This window comes from Cystoisospora suis (assembly GCF_002600585.1).
Source record: "Cystoisospora suis strain Wien I chromosome Unknown contig_2937, whole genome shotgun sequence".
Taxonomy (NCBI): domain Eukaryota; phylum Apicomplexa; class Conoidasida; order Eucoccidiorida; family Sarcocystidae; genus Cystoisospora; species Cystoisospora suis.
In genome coordinates, this window is record NW_027155732.1 from 7,901 (window position 1) to 24,570 (window position 16,670).

The following is a 16,670-nucleotide window of genomic DNA, read 5'->3' on the forward strand; positions in this document are numbered from 1 at the left end:
GTAGAAATGCCACGGAAAACGAAGATCGAAATCAAGAGAAGCAGATCCTTAGAGAGATAGGCGCACATAGACAGATATCTGTATCAGAACATACATATCTATTCAGTGTCTTCGGGGAGGTCGGTGTCGAAGTCAAAAACCATAGCGGTCTTTGGACTGCTGTCAGCTCATCGGTCAGTGGCTGAAAATTGGCCCGAGAAGGCGTGGAAAGGCAGAAAGAAGGAGAGACCAAGAAAACAGGGGGCGATGGGACTGAACAACTGCACAGTGTTTTTGCTTTCCTTCTCTTCTCGTTTCTTTTGCAAGTCCTTTCTCTCTTCTTTTTGCTTTTTGCTTCCTGGCCGTCGTCCTTGTCTGCACAGGCCATCTTAATATCTGTGCCACTACCAGTCCCTGCTCACTGGTCTTCAAGACGGCGGGGACGTGCTCTGCGTAGTAGAAGGTTCCGATGTCTTTTGACGGCACAAGTGCATCGTCTGCCTTTTGTACAGCATCGATATCCTCAGGTAAGACTGTTCATTCCACGCAGGAAGGCTCCTTATCACCTTCTCTCAATCTACGCTCCATGGATGAGAGTCATGGCGGAGATTGAATTAGACCTACAACGCATCCCATACGGGGGGGCTGGGTTCACCGACGGATAGGTGGGCCGTTTGACATAGCGGGGGTGTATGGAGCAAGAGAGGAAGACATATATTGTAAGATCTCAGTTATGCTTTCGATGTTGTACCGTGAAGGAGGCCGCAGGATTCATGCTATTTTACGATACTGAGGCCGGAAGAGCGCGTAACTGGCTGTCCTGATGGTAGCCGACGCCCCAGTAGCAGTACCGAGAGACGTGATCCATAAAAGTGGAAGAATTTGTACCGGTCACCACAGTTAGAAGCTTGCAGCTGAAAAATGGTAGCAGAGCGTTGGCTCGTTCTTTCGCGGGCATGCGAGGAGCTTAGACAAGGGTGTTATTCTTTTTTTGGTATATCTTTCGGTCTTTCGTGCAAGCGAGAGTAGCTCTTCGGGTAGAGAGACACAGGAACAAGGCAACCCTAGAAAAACAGACATCTCACTTGTTGCCAGCTACAGAGATTGGAAGGCGCGTAGGCAAGCGGACGGCACCTAGGTAAATTCCTATAAGAAACGTTCGTTGGCTGGCTGCACTGGCATCGTGAATGAATTATCTTCCCTTGGTACCATCTGCTTCTCTTGAGTTGGTGCCCTATGCATCTTGCTGTGTGGTGTGGGTTACTACTGCCAGCCAGAGAGCGAGCTGGCATCCAGTATCGAGCGATCTTTCGCTAAAAAGACCGGGCCGTCTTCTCACTCCTCATCTCCCGCCGCCGAACACAAGACTAACGAGAGAAAGAAACTCCAGAAGAGTGTTCGATAGGTACGAGCAGGTCTCTGAGGTGAATCAGTGTATTCTCAACTTCTCCAGGAGACAAGAAGAGAGCACAATCGTACGCTACTACTTCTACTATATGACCAAACCGTGCGAGTGTAAGTAAATGAGCGTGCATAGTGGTGAGGCTTCCACAACTCCCGGGGCCAGGAAAAATCTTGTTCGACCGTCGCACCAAAGCTCCCCCCGCTTGTATCGGGACCCCGTATAAGAGACAGAGATTTCGGTTTTCTCTCGGAGAAGTGGAATCTCTCTTTCTTGGCTCTCACTCTCATCGCGACTCTCCTGCGGCCATCACGGGGGCCGCCTGTCTCGTCCGATTACCCCGGCGATAAACGGAGTAGGGCGCTCAGCACCACTCAACAATAATGACAGATCCAGGGTATTCTGGCTGGTGCCGTAGAGACTCACTCCTTATGATGTGAAGTTTATCAGTGCTCGGACAAAAGGGGATCACTCCAATGGAAACAACAAAGCACGTCTAAGCACCATCAGTACTGTTGGTCCCTGGTTGCTGACAGATACGTCCGTCCATGACACAAAGGACCACGGCTTCTCGTACTTTTTTCTAAGTGCCAGGGACACCGGTCTCTTTTTCCGGTCAAGCTTGACCTTTTGTCGCCCAGAACTCTTCATTCTGTGGGTCTGAGCCCGTATTCTTCCAGTTGGTCATCGTACCTGCAGGAGTTGCTACAAAAAGTTTGAAGTAGTAGTGATGGTAGTAAGCTTTCTAAGCACCCTTCAGCAGCGCACAGGTGCATGCCACTTTCCGGGGTTTACTCATACAGGGGCAGGCATCGGAGGGGACGCAACATACGCGAAGGCCGGACACGCGACTGACGTGGACACTGGACGCCGGACCTCTTACAATTAGCAGGCACAGCGCTCACGCCTCCCTGTGGGTAGTTCGCATTTGCTTTCCGTTGCTGCTATTTCCTTTTTCGCCCAGTGGGAGTAAGACATGTGTAACAAGCAGCTGCAGTCACATGGCTATCTGTTCGCCCGCTGCCCGGGGCCGACAATACGAACCTATATGGGATTGCTGTATGGACAAAAGAGCCAATAAAAAAATGTTGAAGGGAAGAACGTGAGGAGTACGAGAAAGCGCTCTCGGGACTTTCGCCACTTTCTTGTTTGCAGCGCGCTTGTGCCCCCAACCCAACTGGCATTCAACTGTTGCCATTGAGTTCAGTTTAGCCGGCTCGTCGCCGATTGTAACGCGTGAAATGCGGCTCTTCGCAGCCGGCCCTTTGTGCGGTGCAACACTGTGAATGCCCTGTTATGAATGACCAACTATGAGACGGCTACGGTGCGTCTCCTTGGTAATCGAGTTAACGCTTCTGCGTTGAGGTATGAACAAGATCAAATTTTGTAAGTTTGTGCGGCAGCCCGTGTACCGGTGCCTCACCGTGGTAAATCATAACTTCTCGCCACACTTTTTTCTTTCCACCCTAGAAGCTCCCAAAGCTGATTGCCTTGTCATTGGCTTTGTCCAGTTTCTTAATCAGCAACTCATCGCGCTTCTACCAAGTACGATTTCTAGATGCCCGTGCGATGTCACGTCCCGTGCCCGCTTGTGTGGAGGTAACTCATCTGCATCCCCTGACGGCAATACACCTCTTGCCCAGGGCCTCGCCGTCCACATCTTTGGGGAGTGCGGAAGCCGAGAACGTGCCCGTTCCTCGTAGCCTTCTGTTGCGTATCTCCTCGGCGTCGGCGGAGGTTTGGCTGTGGCGTGCCCGTGTGATTTCTGCTCGCATAGCCAAATACCCTGCAACCCGCTGTCTGGCATAGCGGGCACCAGTCGTCGTCGGCAACCGTCCTTATATGCGCGGCTACTTACTGAAAGAGAGCCTCGACTGCCTGCGTCCGGGTACTACCATAGTGATGCTGTGACACCGGGTCTACCGTCGTTCCTTTCCGGGATTGCCACTCTCTTCGAGGTGGAAAGAGGCGCATGGAGAACACACCCTGTATGATGTTGAATCACAACGTACTGCCGTCTACAAGTAAAATCACGTATGACATCTCACCGTGCACAGGAAAACATCCCTGGAATGAACGCAGTATGAACAACGGGAATGCCTGTCTCACAGAAAGGTGAAACGTGAGCGTGACCTCCCTGAACTACTCCGGCATCTGTGCATGGCATCATTCGCGGGAGGACACGCACTTACCACGTTCACTTCGCACTCACATCATCCACCTGTGAAGAACGATACGGGGGACTATGGAGACATCGAAATATCCACTACCATGACAATGGTGACTATGATCAACCGTACATCAATAAAAACAGCACTCATCAACAACTAGTGAAGGATCCGCGCAATCACAGGGTTATTCCTCCTCAGCATGCAGAATACGGGAGCTCTCGTTGAACACGCGAGGCGAAAAAGCGTTCGAACAGGAAAGAAAGGAGTCACGCAGTCGTCGCACTCGACGAGGGCGCTTCTCCGGTAACACGAGGGGCGATCTGAATCATACAAGGGGTGTGGTGGCGAGCGTCATGGTGTGCGGGAATGCGGGTGCTGCTGTGTCGGCAGTGGGTGAACCTACAAGAATACTCTTGAACTGAGTGAGTGCCTTACAACTAGCATGGTGCGTTGTGTATGTACACAGACACGCTTTACACATATATATGTATTTATACATATATGAGTATCACGCCACCTGCACTTTGTGAGGCGGGGGTGGGCATAAAATCGAGCTTTGCAGGGGAGAGGTTTTTTCCGCCAGCAAAGAGCCCGAAACAGACATACAAGAAACCCAGCAACTGATAAATCGAATCGCTGGAAGGGCAGGTAACGCAACCGTATTCCTTCGTCCGTCCAAGTGAAGACGCACCATATACATGATGTGCTGATCTGGCATGCTAATGTGTGTAACGATGAACACACCACGATGCAATCAAGCACTTACGCCGAGTTTCAAAGAAGTCGCCAGCACGTCGGACGTTGAGCATGCGTAGTAATGATGTGCGTGTGTGTACATATGAATAGGGTAACAGCAGTTCTAGTGGCACTTCTTATAGATCGACAGAAGAGGAAGAGGGAGGCAAGATCAAGTTGAGTTCTAGGTCTGCTACATAGCATGTGATTTGGCCAGCTCGGTGTCAACATGAATCCAGAGCGTGTGTGATGGAAGCGTGCTGATAGTGAAGTCGCCTGGAGGCGACTCGAACGTGAAAGTAGTACCGTGTGACTTGTGTGCATATAATATATGAACCGCTGAAGGTACACAGCGACGTACGCATAAATCACACTGGACGACCGAGCTTCACCTGAACAGACGTTGTGCACCCTTTCCTTCAAATATAAACAGAGCTAGAAATAAATGGAATTGACATCATCTCGTGGAGATCCCTGATCATGCAGAAGACACCTTGAGCATCACTAGCTGAGCTAGCTAGGTAGCTAGCCGGCCTCCGCTGTATCGAGATCATCATCACCCGGCAATGAGCACAGTCGAAACGCATGCGTCTTCTCTCAGCGCCTATGACCATGAGGTAGTACAACCACACCCACGGCGCAACGCAACAACATAGTCTGAGATTGATGTCGTCGCGCTCCCCCGAGGTCCTCTGTCCGACTTGCTGCTACGTTCAGATTCTTAAGAGTTCCCTTTCATCGCCTCTCTCGTGACCCTTCATGACCACTTTCCATACCTCGTTCGACAGACAACCACTTCGTTTTGAGAACACTACGACAACATACATCGATGTCCGGTACTAGCACTTAGGACAACGTCTAAAATACTATACAGAGCTCTTGCTTCTGCTTCATGTACCTAGGCTGGACGCCTCACAGCTACTCCCTAATCCCCTTTTTCTTCATTCTCCCTTCCTGCTACTTTTGCTTTCTTCAGACCCTTCAAGAACTCTCGTAGGTCTCCTGAGAAATCATTCCCTGAGGAAGAGTGGGCGTATGCCGCACACTTCACCATCATCTCAATTCCCGATCGAAAGTCGAACTCGCTTCACTAAGTGCCCAGCAATATCAGTGCGTCTCCCTGTCTTCTGTGTCGTCCCTCCTTCCCTTTTCTTCTCATGCATGCATGCTCCCTCTCAGAACGTCCCTCGACCCCCTCATGACCGTAGAAACATCACCACGCGTCTTCGTCAGCCCGACATCATGCGTGCTCGCATGATAGGGAAGGAACACACTCTCCTAAACTTCCCTCTTACCCATCAGTCTGCCCCCGTTCCCACATCAACCAGGGGAGAAATTTTGCTGTCGCTTCCATACAAACAAGACATCCCGAGCGGCGCGCGCAGGTCCTAGACATGAACGTTGCATTACTGCTGTCCCCGGGTTATGCATAGCCAGCAAGATCGGGCACAGCATAGGCATTCAAACATTCTCTCAAAACAGGTGTTTACGAGTGCTTCCGTCATCCCTCTTCGTTACATCGTCATACCGTCCACTTGCCCAACTAGAAGAGCAAGCGGCGCATAGCCTCCTCACCTCTCAGCCACTAGCGCCCTAATAGGTAACAAGAGATCTAGGCACACGGGGGAGAGGGAGGGCTGTGGATGACGTTGCTCTGAAGACTGACGGAAGGAGAGGAAGAAAACTGAGAGACTTCATTCATATGCATAACCGAGGCAGACAGTCAACGTCGTCTCTTTACCGCGCCGTCACCGTCTGATCAAGTTCTGGGACACTACCTGTGATCTGGACGTGTATTACCCACCTCCGCGGACAACCACGCGAGCACGCAGTAGTATTGATTTTCCTACCGACGTATACAGAGCGGGAGGGAAGCCTTTCTCCTCTCGCGCCATCCCTGGAACCACGTGTCTCGTTTGTCCTCCTACCCCGTCCACTCAAGTGCGTTAGCACTGATCCGCCCCCCTAACGATATCGCAGGTGTGACTGTCGACAGTCCTCATGCAAAGTGCTCATTCACATAACGGCACCTGCACTTCAAAGACACACTTCTCGGGAGAAGACATAATAGTGATAAAACTCGCATTGCCCTCCCCGTGTCTCTGGCTTGCGACTGCCAGCCTGCGTGCTCCTTACCCATATTCTTTCAGACTGCATGTTCTCCCAAGTCGCACGACTCCCATGTAAACAAACAAGTCGACATGTCAGTCTCTATCTACCTAAATAGGGCGTGCCTGCATACCCCAGACATTGCCAGGTCCACACAGGCATGCTTAAGCCTATATATATGAATGCATGGAGAGACTTGACCGATATCTTTCAAATAGATAGTTGGTCGTAGGCGAAACCCGCACAGCACAGTTGTACACACACAACCTCATGAATCCCCAAGACTCTCATGCAGCCTCTGGCGACACTTCCCCTGGACGCTGCTCTTGATACAGGCACGGCCGTATACTCTGCGAGTCAGCGAAAATGCAAGTGTAGTAGCGCCCCGTGCTTTCTTTTCGTGTATCGACGGCGCATATACGCGTTCATCGCCAAGCTACACGGCTGTGCAGCAGCGCAGCATCCATCACCCTAGCACTACTACTATGTGGTCCAGGGAAGTAGGGGGGACGGTCACCAGGAAGGCCCGCGGAGAACTTTGCAACACAACACGAAAACAAGCCAGCTGGGACTCTCTTTGACGGGGGAGTGCGTGTGGTATGTATCCCAGAGGCAGGTACACGCAGAAAGGTGACCTATCAACATGACGACACGAAGGTAACACCAATAGAGGGTGACCTCGACAACGGCGAAGGGAAGCGGAATATTAATTACGCTAAAGCACGTCACAATTCCGCCTAGCCTTCTAGTTGTCTGAGGGGGCACCCGCTGGAGAGCCCCCTCCCCACGTCGTCACTCAACCCCTTCAAAAGCCCAGAAATTCTTATCCCTTTCCTAAAGCCCTCTCTCCCCCCCTACCTAGTATATACATTAGTGTAAGTACTCGTACGAAGATTCATGTGGTGACGGACACACGAACGCGGGTCGGGCCCTCGTCAGTCATAATACAACAGGAGTAGTAGTCGTAGTAGGACGACTCTGAGACAGGAAGTCGTCACCACGACCACCACCCCACACTATCTCCATTGTCAACCCCCTTAGCGCCCCCTGTGACGTATGATCCTAGGTAGTTGATCAACTGGAAGGGGGCGCTCCTTGTCTGACACGACATGAAAAGAATGGGAGACAACTACACTACGTGATAATCCTTCAACTTCTTCCATTATACAAGACGACACTGAAAATATGTAGGCGGAAAGAAAAAGAAAAACCATTACGCATCCCTGAATGAGAAAGCGTGCGTAAGAAGTAGCAATTTCCCAAGTGGGAATGAGATAATAAATCCAAAACTGGAGTCTCGATATGATACGTGGCAGCGCGCGAATGAAAATTATGCCGCGCTCCTCCCTCCTCACATTGAAGCGGGCGTGGGGTGTTGATCGTAACAGCAGCACAGGTCTTTTTGATCCTGCCGTGTCGAAAACAACCTACAATAGAAGAGCCACATCACCCGCTTCTCATAACAAGCTTTTCTCACCCAACTATGGAAAGATCGAGGAAAGATACCGATCCCCCACCATCGTTATACAACACAAGGACATGACGCCTACCTCCCCCCCTTGCATGCGCCTCCACAGCATGACGGATGGCGGCAGCACGACGGGCCATGACATGAGACACACTCACAGCTACAACATGCTGGGATGGTGTGATAAGTGAGTCGTCGTCATGCTTTTACATTTTGAGGCTAATGGGCAATGAATCACTACCTACCAGTGTGCCAGGTATGACAAATGAAAGGGCGCACACTGGTAAGCATCACATGAAAGAGGACGACTAGCTACAGTCACGACTATGAACAAAGACAGCTAGTAGGAGTAACCGTTCACAGCCATGATGACAGGAGGAAGGAAATGCCAACCATGAGAAACCCGGGTGCCTTTCCATATCATCTTAAATCGAGCATTCCCTTCCCTTCGTAGTAGTAATAGTAGTACCAAGAATGGTACTAGTAGGGGACTCGTCTTGTCCGCTTGCACCGAAAGCCCCTCCAGTCTCCTTTCTCTTGCGGCTGAACTCCGTCAGGAGACAAACCAAAAAAAGAGATGCAGATCGTTTTCTCCCGTGCCCCCCTCCCCCCCCCCTTTCCCTTTCCTTAGTCACTCTTGCACTCTTCACCACACCGCCAGTTCTCTGCTGTTGTAAGAGATAGTAGGTGCACTTCAGCTAGAGCTGCCTCCGCTGTCGGTCTCTTCTTTGGGTCAACCGTGAGCAGTTTCCGGGCAATACATTTGGCCTTATAACTGACGTTCCGCCAAGCATCGCTTCGCCAGATTTCTTCGTCGATCAAAGGGTCTAGGAGAGCTGCCATCTCGGAAGCCTCCTCAAAATCTCGTGATAAGAGGGCTGATAATGATGTCCAGGTCTCTTCGCGTTTAAGCACTCCCGTATCCTGAGCTGCTGATTTGACGCTTGATGAGAGGGAGTCTACCGAGCAACATGTGGTAGACAGGCCTGTACCTGGTAAAGCCACACTGGCTTTACCTCTACAATCAGCCCCTCCACCTGCTGCTGAAGAAGTATTTACTACAGGTTCACTACACTGGCCCTCGCCTCGCCTGAAACTTGGAGTCTTCGTCGTAGACTTGTTGCTCTCCGCATAGCGCCTGTACAGGTGCGTTAGGAGATCAACATTCCCAAAGGGGCTTCGCCCTGTAAGGAGGAGAGCAAAAACCACTCCTGCTGCCCACACATCAACCTTTCCGTCGTACGGTGCTTTCGTAAAGAGCTCAGGAGCCCTGAGGCACACAGCACACACCGCATTAGCGAGCACCACGGGAGAATGAGATTTCTCCCATCAGCTTCCCAGTCACATATTTGTCACCTTTGGAGCAGCCACGCAACCAAATGGCCACCCCGCTGTCTACAGACGGTGAGCACACCCGGGAACAGCTTTTCTGCAGGGCGGATGGTGTAGTGGTATCACGCCTGATTTGCATTCAGGAGGTCCCGGGATCGATCCCCGGTCCGTCCAGTTTTCGACCAATCCGCGTAACGTCGCGTGCAACTGCAGCTGGCACACACGTCCTGAGACGACAAGGCGATGTACATCTTTTCGACCTTTGTCTCGCTTCACGCACAGACGAAGCGTGGATGTACACCTCGTGCGCGGATGCACTCTCACACTGGCTGCTAAGACATACAGGGGAATCAGAGCGAAGCCGCAAGACATACTAGACGCAGGTACGGGCGTGAAGATCGCGAAAACGCAATAGTCGATCAAGCCGAGACACCCAGCACACTGCGGCTGGTGGGATCAGGTGAGGGCCCCACGGGTGAAACAACCCCTTGGCCTGTATGTCCATACCAAGTACACTCAGAAGCCATACACGTAGACCTGTTTGGATACGAGGGTGTCCTTATACACCAGCCATTTGTGCCTGTGTGATACAAGCCAACCTCCCGACTTTCCCTTGAGAGACTTACATGTACATCGGTGTGCCTCCTGGGTGTGAATGCATGCCTCCCTTGGAGCGTTTCTGGGCGATTTCTACAGGGATGGCCGACCCCAGATCAGCTAGCAACAGACGTGAAAGACTGCGATCGACGACCTGTCCTTCATCTGTTCCTCTTCTTTCGTCAGCGTCTCCTACGCGTACCTCGCCATCTCTTACAAGACCATAGCCAAGGATGTTGTGTGTTTCCTTCCCCCTATGGTGTTGCTCCTCTCTTTCTCTCTTTTCATCTGTAGTGCTACAAGATGCAGTGGCTTGAGTGACAAGCGGTTCTTTCAAGACAAAGTTCTCGGCCTTCACGTCTCCATGTATAAGACCCTCAGCATGGACTGCGGCAATCCCCCGAAGCATTTCACCCAGAAACCTTTTGCACGCATCTTCATTCAAACATCTCTGCGCCGCCTCCGCCCCGTTCGTTGTTCCTCTTCCAGCTTTCACATGGTCGTCTCCACTCGGGCAGCTTGCGACTTTATCTTGTAAGCTTTTGTGCGCCAAGAGGCGTGATTTTGCTGGCCCTTGTTCTTCCCCGGCCCGCGCTCCTTCATTCTCTCTGCGCCCGAAAGAATCTCGGCTTGTTTTCACGTTCCCCGCATGACTCTCCTCGTTCCCCCCCGAGCAGCAACGATCAGCTTCAGCGTCTGTCCTCGGCGGATCCTGGTGGTGCTTCAACTCAATAAGAGCAAGAAGCTCAGGACCCCTGGCGAGCTCCATCATCAGCCACTGTCCCCTACGGTCTTGAATAGCACCGTAATGCTGTATAACGTGAGGCGACCGAAGACGACAGATTCGTTCGAGTACTGTGGATAGCAAACTCTCATTCACCATATACTTGAGACAGATTTCTTCAACAGCAGCCCCTTCCCCCGAAATGGGTTCAGGGGGGAGACGGGGAAAGAGAGGCAAGAAAAGTAGAGAGTCAGCATGTTGTTCTCCATGTAATCCGTCGGTTTCTTCTGGTACCGGTGTTAGGGTCGTTGCCACGCCAAAAGCGTCGTCACTGTTGTCATCCTCTTCGACTTCGTGTTTGCTGTACCGTGACGTGGGCGATGCCATCTTGTTCTCTTCTGTCTCTTCGCTCAAACCTACAGGAGAAGTATGATCGGTGCCACCACTGCTCATGCGAGTCGTCGTTGCAGGGTGCTGACGTAGTATCGCTGTTTTTTCTACTGAAGCACTCCTGTCTGATGATGCCTGAGGTATCGGAGTCGGCAGAGGAGTCATCCAACGATTCGTTCTTTCCGATGCTGTATCCTTGCCACTATACGGGGGAGTTTTCTTGTATGGAGTTGAGTGAAAATGAGACGATAATGGCTGGCACCGATACACCACCCCTTGTCTACCTGCACCAAGCTTCTCGATAAGCAGAAAATGAGCATTCACGTCTTCAACAAAGGCACAATACGGCACACTCGTGCAACTGCTTCCCTGCCACTTCTCACATGGCTCACACTCTTCTGTAATGGAATGAATCATCCCGTGTGTAGGTGATGAGATTTCTCCCCCCCCTGAAAGAAAGCATGCACCGTCTCCTCTCTCAAAGGATGGCAAAGAATGTAGAGCTGATGGCGTTGTTGTTGTCCTTGTCCATATACAAGACCCGAATTCATCGTCATTTTCTTCATAGGAGATGTATGGATGGCGTAGAGTTCTTTGCTGCTGCGGGAGTTCAGTATGGTCGCCGTTTGAGTCGATGATGATAGGTGCCATCGAGGGTGACCGAGGGGGAGGCGTGCCAGATTCTGTAGTGACACTTGCTTGAGAAGCTGATAAAGTATTCGTCCCTTTACCATGATGCTTTGGAATGGCCTGAAAAAGAGGATGGGCATCTTTCCCCTCTTCCCTGGACGAGGTCCAAATCGTGACCTTCCCTTTCGGAGATATACGGTGATACACGCTAGGGCGAGGTGTAGTGGGTGTATGCTGTTGAGGTGACAGGACAGAAGGGAAGATGGAGCTGTTAATCTGGGCTGAATTACTGAATCTCCTAGGGGTCATCACGGTGGTCGCCTTCTGTGGAAAAAAATCAACGTGGCTATCATCACCTTCGAAGCTTCCACTCCACCGGCTGCTTCTTCCGGAGCTTGCCCCACTCGCAACTGTTGACGGGCTACCTCCCCATTGCATTTGCATGCTTTGGCTTGACGGAGAACAACAAGGAAACCCAAAGGACGCTGAGAAGAGGCTTGATAAGCAACTTCCTCCCGTAGGTGTAGCTGCAATCGGCTTCCTCACTTCTTCATCTGTGTAAAAGGACGCCCGAGATATACAACCTGGGAGCTGAAGGCGTGGTCGTGCTTGGCATCGTGTTGGAGCGGGGCTACTATTCGTGGTGCTACTACTCTTATTTGTAGTAGTGAATCCCTGACAAGACTTCCTCTCCGTCGACGATACTGGTGTGGTGCCGCTACTACTACTACTATTACTATTGCCACTACTGCTACTACTACTACTGCTGCTGCTAGTAGTAGTAGTAGTCGAGAGAGCTGACGCTGACCCGCCTCCTCCCGTAAGCAGCGGGGGAAGCAAAAAACAACCCTCCGTCATCTTTCTCAATGGGAAAGCAAAAGAGGAGAAAACCCAGGGAAACGGATGAATGCTCACTCAGTCAGAGTCACGCGGGCGTTGTCACTCCTGGTGCGTCGTCCTCTCTGTGGCTTAGGCCTGAGGGCGTAGCCTCTGCATTTACGAAGAAGAGATCAAGGCGCAAAGAAAGGAATCGCTGCAGGGTTTGTACTACCACGCACTTTCTAAATGGAGGCTGCCGAGAGGAAACCGTCTCAGCTGGGATGACTGTCTTTACATACACGGTGTGATACATTTCCCTCAGACAGCGAAGGTGCCGTACAGTGCTTTCCACGTGAGCCCGCAGAACGCCTTTCTTTGCTTGGCAGAGGCAACCTCATCGATGAGTCTTAAGATTGAGGACGATACGACAGTTAGAATCGAAAGCTCAACCACGACAAACTCCTCGCGAGTGAGCAGCAACGTTATCCACGCCGCCTCAGACTTCCAAAAAACCACCGACGCTTTCCAGCTTCTCCCGCTGTACATACACTGGGCACGTTGCACGACGTGTGCGATGCGGTATTAGAAAACTCAAGCACGAGCAGCCCCATTGAAATGAGTCTCAAGGACGGGAGAGACTCCCCTCGCTTTGGAACACTCCCTTTGTCAGTTCGTGATAGACTTCTCACAGTTCAAGCGAGAAGTATCTCTGCCATCTTTGCACCCGAGGGATGAAGGACCGGAAAACAAGTCAACTTCCGGGCGATGCGAACTAGCACAATAGTTAGTGGGCCTTGGATTGGGTCTCATGGCTGGCAGGCATGTCCACGGTGCGGAAACTGATCCGCCTCTTCCCGTCACATAAAAGCTGCGGCCCAGCTGGTTTCCACAACGCACACACAAGCCCCTTCTTTACAAGCCACTCGTCACTGTGGTTGGCAATCTTCATGAGAGAATGCTATTTCGTAGTCTGTAAAAGCGCCGATGATCGTAAAACGAAGAGGATCGCTGTGCAGTAGTGGTTGTCCCGGCGCTATTACCATACTGCGATAAAACACTTTTGCTTGGCTGTTTCATTGTCACCATAGCCTTCCCCACTTCCGTGGTAAGGGCAAAAAACGGGTGTCGGAGACCGTGTAAAAAGAAAGTTGTTGTGCTCCTGGCTGTTCTCTCTGAAGCTCTGCAGGCACTGCAGCCGCCTGCCAGCTGGCGCGGTGTGAAGGCCACACACAACGTACCAGGCAGAGAAAACAGCCTAGCGCCTAGCTTTGTTCATCATAAAAAAACCGGAGGGAACAACCACAGTGAGGACAGGGAATGCTCTCAGACCACTCAACCACACTCAGATTCTTCGGAAAGGCACCCATCGGGGTTTCTTGAACCAGCAGAATGCCACGCATCGCCAGGCTATCTACTACTACACGGCAATGGCGGCCAGCCCCTTCCCTCCTAGTGGCAGCGTCGGCAGCGGATCAAGCCCCGTTGCGCCCGACGTGTGAGCGGCGGCAGTGCCCCTCCTGGGACTCGGGAGAACAACACACTAAGAAGAAGGGACAAAACAACAGCAGAAACAAGCAGAAGGTGTAGTACACAGCACTAAGAGAGGCATCACAAAAGGAGATTAGAAACTCTAATGCCAGTCCCCACCGTTAAACGTGGCTCTCTCACACAACCAGCAGATCACCACGCGCAGCCGGCAACCGCCGCCGAGAAAGCTACGCCAGTGGCACGGCGCTTCGGTCCGTGGGGGGGCTAAGGCCGCTCTGGCCTACCGCGCACCCAACCGATCACTTTCACACGGAGGACGGAGTGGTTCGATAATAATCCGTCGATTGCATGAAAATATGACCAAAAATGACTCTAACCGGGAGAAGGTGTTTAGTCCCTAGTCCTCGCGCACACTTCTGTGGTTTCGTCTTCCTTTCTAAAGCACCAGGGAACCACAGGCGAGTGTTCTGGAAGAGCTGACAGGGACCTCTAACGCACACTTCCGTTGCTCCGCCTTCCGTTCCCAAATCTCAGGGGAACCACGGACACGGGTTCACGAGGTGCGGAGAAGGACCTCTCGGAGATCCACCTCCAGATCGACATTTAGGCGCACGGGTAGTCCGCCATGGACATGAGAAGATCGCTTCTCTGCGCCAGATCTCGAGCTTCTGGTCGCGAGGTCAGTGAGTAGAAGGGCACGTCAAGCTGGAGTGCTGGTCCCAGGAGAACGATGTCCAGACTGACAGGGTCAGCACTCTGATCTGTTACCTGTGCCTACTGCACACAGCAGAGGGCCCGCTAGAAAAAAGGTTCTTCTCGTACCAAACACTTTGCTTTCTGCTATTGTTCCAAAAAACCCCATGGTCCTCTATGCATCTGTGGTCGTGGAGAATAGTCTGACAGCCAGTCTCTGACAACCGAGCGAACGGTGAACTTGACAGGCCACCGAGTCCGGTCTTCCTGTAGAGGATGGGGAACTGATCCATACAGACAGTTGCTGCTCATAATTCTGTACCTTACGGTTTGCCGGCCAACATTACCGTTCAGTCGGCTGTTACGCATCACGAGAATTGTTACGGTAACGGCAATATATCACGGGCCGTTACAAAGCCGACGCCCTCGACCAGGCCTACTCGCCCACGACTTGAACAGAACACAGAAACTGAGACTTCTTTTCTTCACAACCGGCGAAAGTGGCGTCACTCTTCCACGGATAATCGGACTGCGGCTGCCAGCGGACGGATTCGGGTCTGACGGGAGTCAACCCGGGAGAGCGCAAGCACGTGGGACCCTAGAATGTTTCGCCTCTGCAGAGGAAATGTTCTCAGGGAAGATCGACGAATCAGACCACGTCAGGCGCGACGGAGGCTGCCGATTTATTTTGTCGGCTATCCCGCGGTAGTACTGACCGGTGACGAAAACCTGTCTTACTGAGAGGCAACAAGAAGCCGGATGGGCCACCACGGAGAGCCGCCGACTTGAAAAGTTTAGAGGAGGGAAAGCGCCGCAACAGCTCAGCCGCAGAGGCCACGGCCGCGAGCAGAGACTGCTGGTATAGTGCGTTGTAACAGTGCGCATTCGTGATCTTCGCGAATCTTGCCCAGTGAAGAGAACAAATGCCTTTCGCGACGTGCTGGACTTGCAGAGAGGCGTCACCCGGCGCCTCAGCCACCGACCCAGAAGGTTTCCCCCATCAATTCGGACTCTCGGGACTACCCCGGACCACTGCTTCACTGCTTTACATCTGCTGAAGGCCGACTGCGACGGCTCCCAGCGACAAACGCGCCGTAAGGACTCAAACTCTGAACCCGAAGAAGGGGTGCACTCCGGCGAGAGCCAGCAACATTCACGTGGCGTGAGCGAAGCTCCTAATGTCCAGGAGGCCCAAGTTTTTGAGTCTATTAGGTTTGCTTTTCTGTGTAGAGGCACCAGGGGTCTTCCAGAACAGAGGTCGAAAGGTCGCTGTAGCAATTGGCGGCCGTGCCGAACGTTTATATGCCGGCGCCGCCACACTTTCCTCAATGCCATTGAACGGACAGGCATCAATGAGCTATTTCTTTCATTAATGAGGATGCTAGGCAGGACAGAAAGAATTGGTCGTGGGCTAGAAACCAGCAGCAACAGTGACGGAAGAGCCTTTGTGGGCAGCACAGTCACCAGCACTCGGCCACGCCTTGTCATCGCACAACAGTGCGATTGAGAGCCCGCTGTGGGCGCTGCTGCAGTAGCTCGCAGACCCATCGTTTTCACACCCGGAGCTTATGTACACCCAGCACGAACGAAACTTCAGCTTGCGCCAACACGGACGCGCAAAACGAACACGCCTTCGGCTTCTCGAGTGGAAGAGGTTGTTTTGTTTCAATAGTAAGTGTACCGCCGTGTTCCCATGGTGCAAAGAATGGCCTGGAATCACCTGGAGATCGTTTCGACTGTGCTTTCCTCAGCCGCAATTACTCAGTGAAATTCAGGCACGTCCGCCTACGCTACGGAAGCATATGCGTTCTACTCCCTCTCTACGTCTTTCTGTGCTTTGTCAGAGATCATCCCACCGACTGTTGTGCCCCCGTTTCCTTCAGAAGCGTGGGTCTTCCAAGGCGTTACTGGTCTCTCAGAATGCGAAGTGTTGTTCCTACGACGAACACGGGTTTCTCTGCGAGAAATGTGTCGGTGTGTTAGAGGGTGTGTACCGCGCTTAGTATTCCCTTGGATTCCGGCGCTGGGACAGCGTGGTACAGCGGGCGACACTACGTGGCAGACTAGTTGACCATAGTCTGTAGTGTTGCTAGGAGCCCTCTCACCAGGTGTAGCGCCCGCTGCACAGCAACG

The 16,670-nt window shown here is 52.2% G+C and overlaps 2 protein-coding genes across 2 annotated transcripts in view; one reads left to right on the forward strand and one right to left on the reverse strand.

Annotated features, from left to right (window-relative positions):
- CSUI_005926 (glycine cleavage t-protein (aminomethyl transferase) domain-containing protein) overlaps positions 1-2,523 on the forward strand; it is a gene marked incomplete at its 5' end in the record, with an annotated part of 9,780 nt that extends 7,257 nt beyond the window's left edge. Inside the window, 2 exons of the mRNA XM_068066092.1 lie at positions 363-506; positions 1,253-2,523. Of these exons, the coding sequence (XP_067921931.1) occupies positions 363-506; positions 1,253-1,384 (276 nt within the window). The remainder of the gene's footprint in view (positions 1-362; positions 507-1,252) is intronic.
- An 840-nt stretch (positions 2,524-3,363) lies between these two features.
- CSUI_005927 (protein kinase) lies at positions 3,364-13,979 on the reverse strand. The gene is made up of 2 exons (XM_068066093.1): positions 9,823-13,979; positions 3,364-9,134 (listed from the first exon to the last, which is right to left on the reverse strand). The coding sequence occupies exons 1-2, from the start codon at positions 12,393-12,395 to the stop codon at positions 8,492-8,494; spliced, it is 3,216 nt and encodes a 1,071-aa protein (XP_067921932.1). The 5' UTR covers positions 12,396-13,979; the 3' UTR covers positions 3,364-8,491.
- Between the last annotated feature and the right edge of the window lie 2,691 nt (positions 13,980-16,670).

What these genes read in the sequence shown, in the direction of transcription:
- CSUI_005927 (XM_068066093.1), bottom strand. Translation starts at nt 12,395, where the DNA reads ATGACGGAGGGTTGTTTTTTGCTTCCCCCGCTGCTTACGGGAGGAGGC. An exon ending in GGAGGCACACCGATGTACAT is followed by an intron (nt 9,135 to 9,822) that starts GTAAGTCTCTCA and finishes TGTGTGCCTCAG; the next exon opens with GGCTCCTGAGCTCTTTACGA.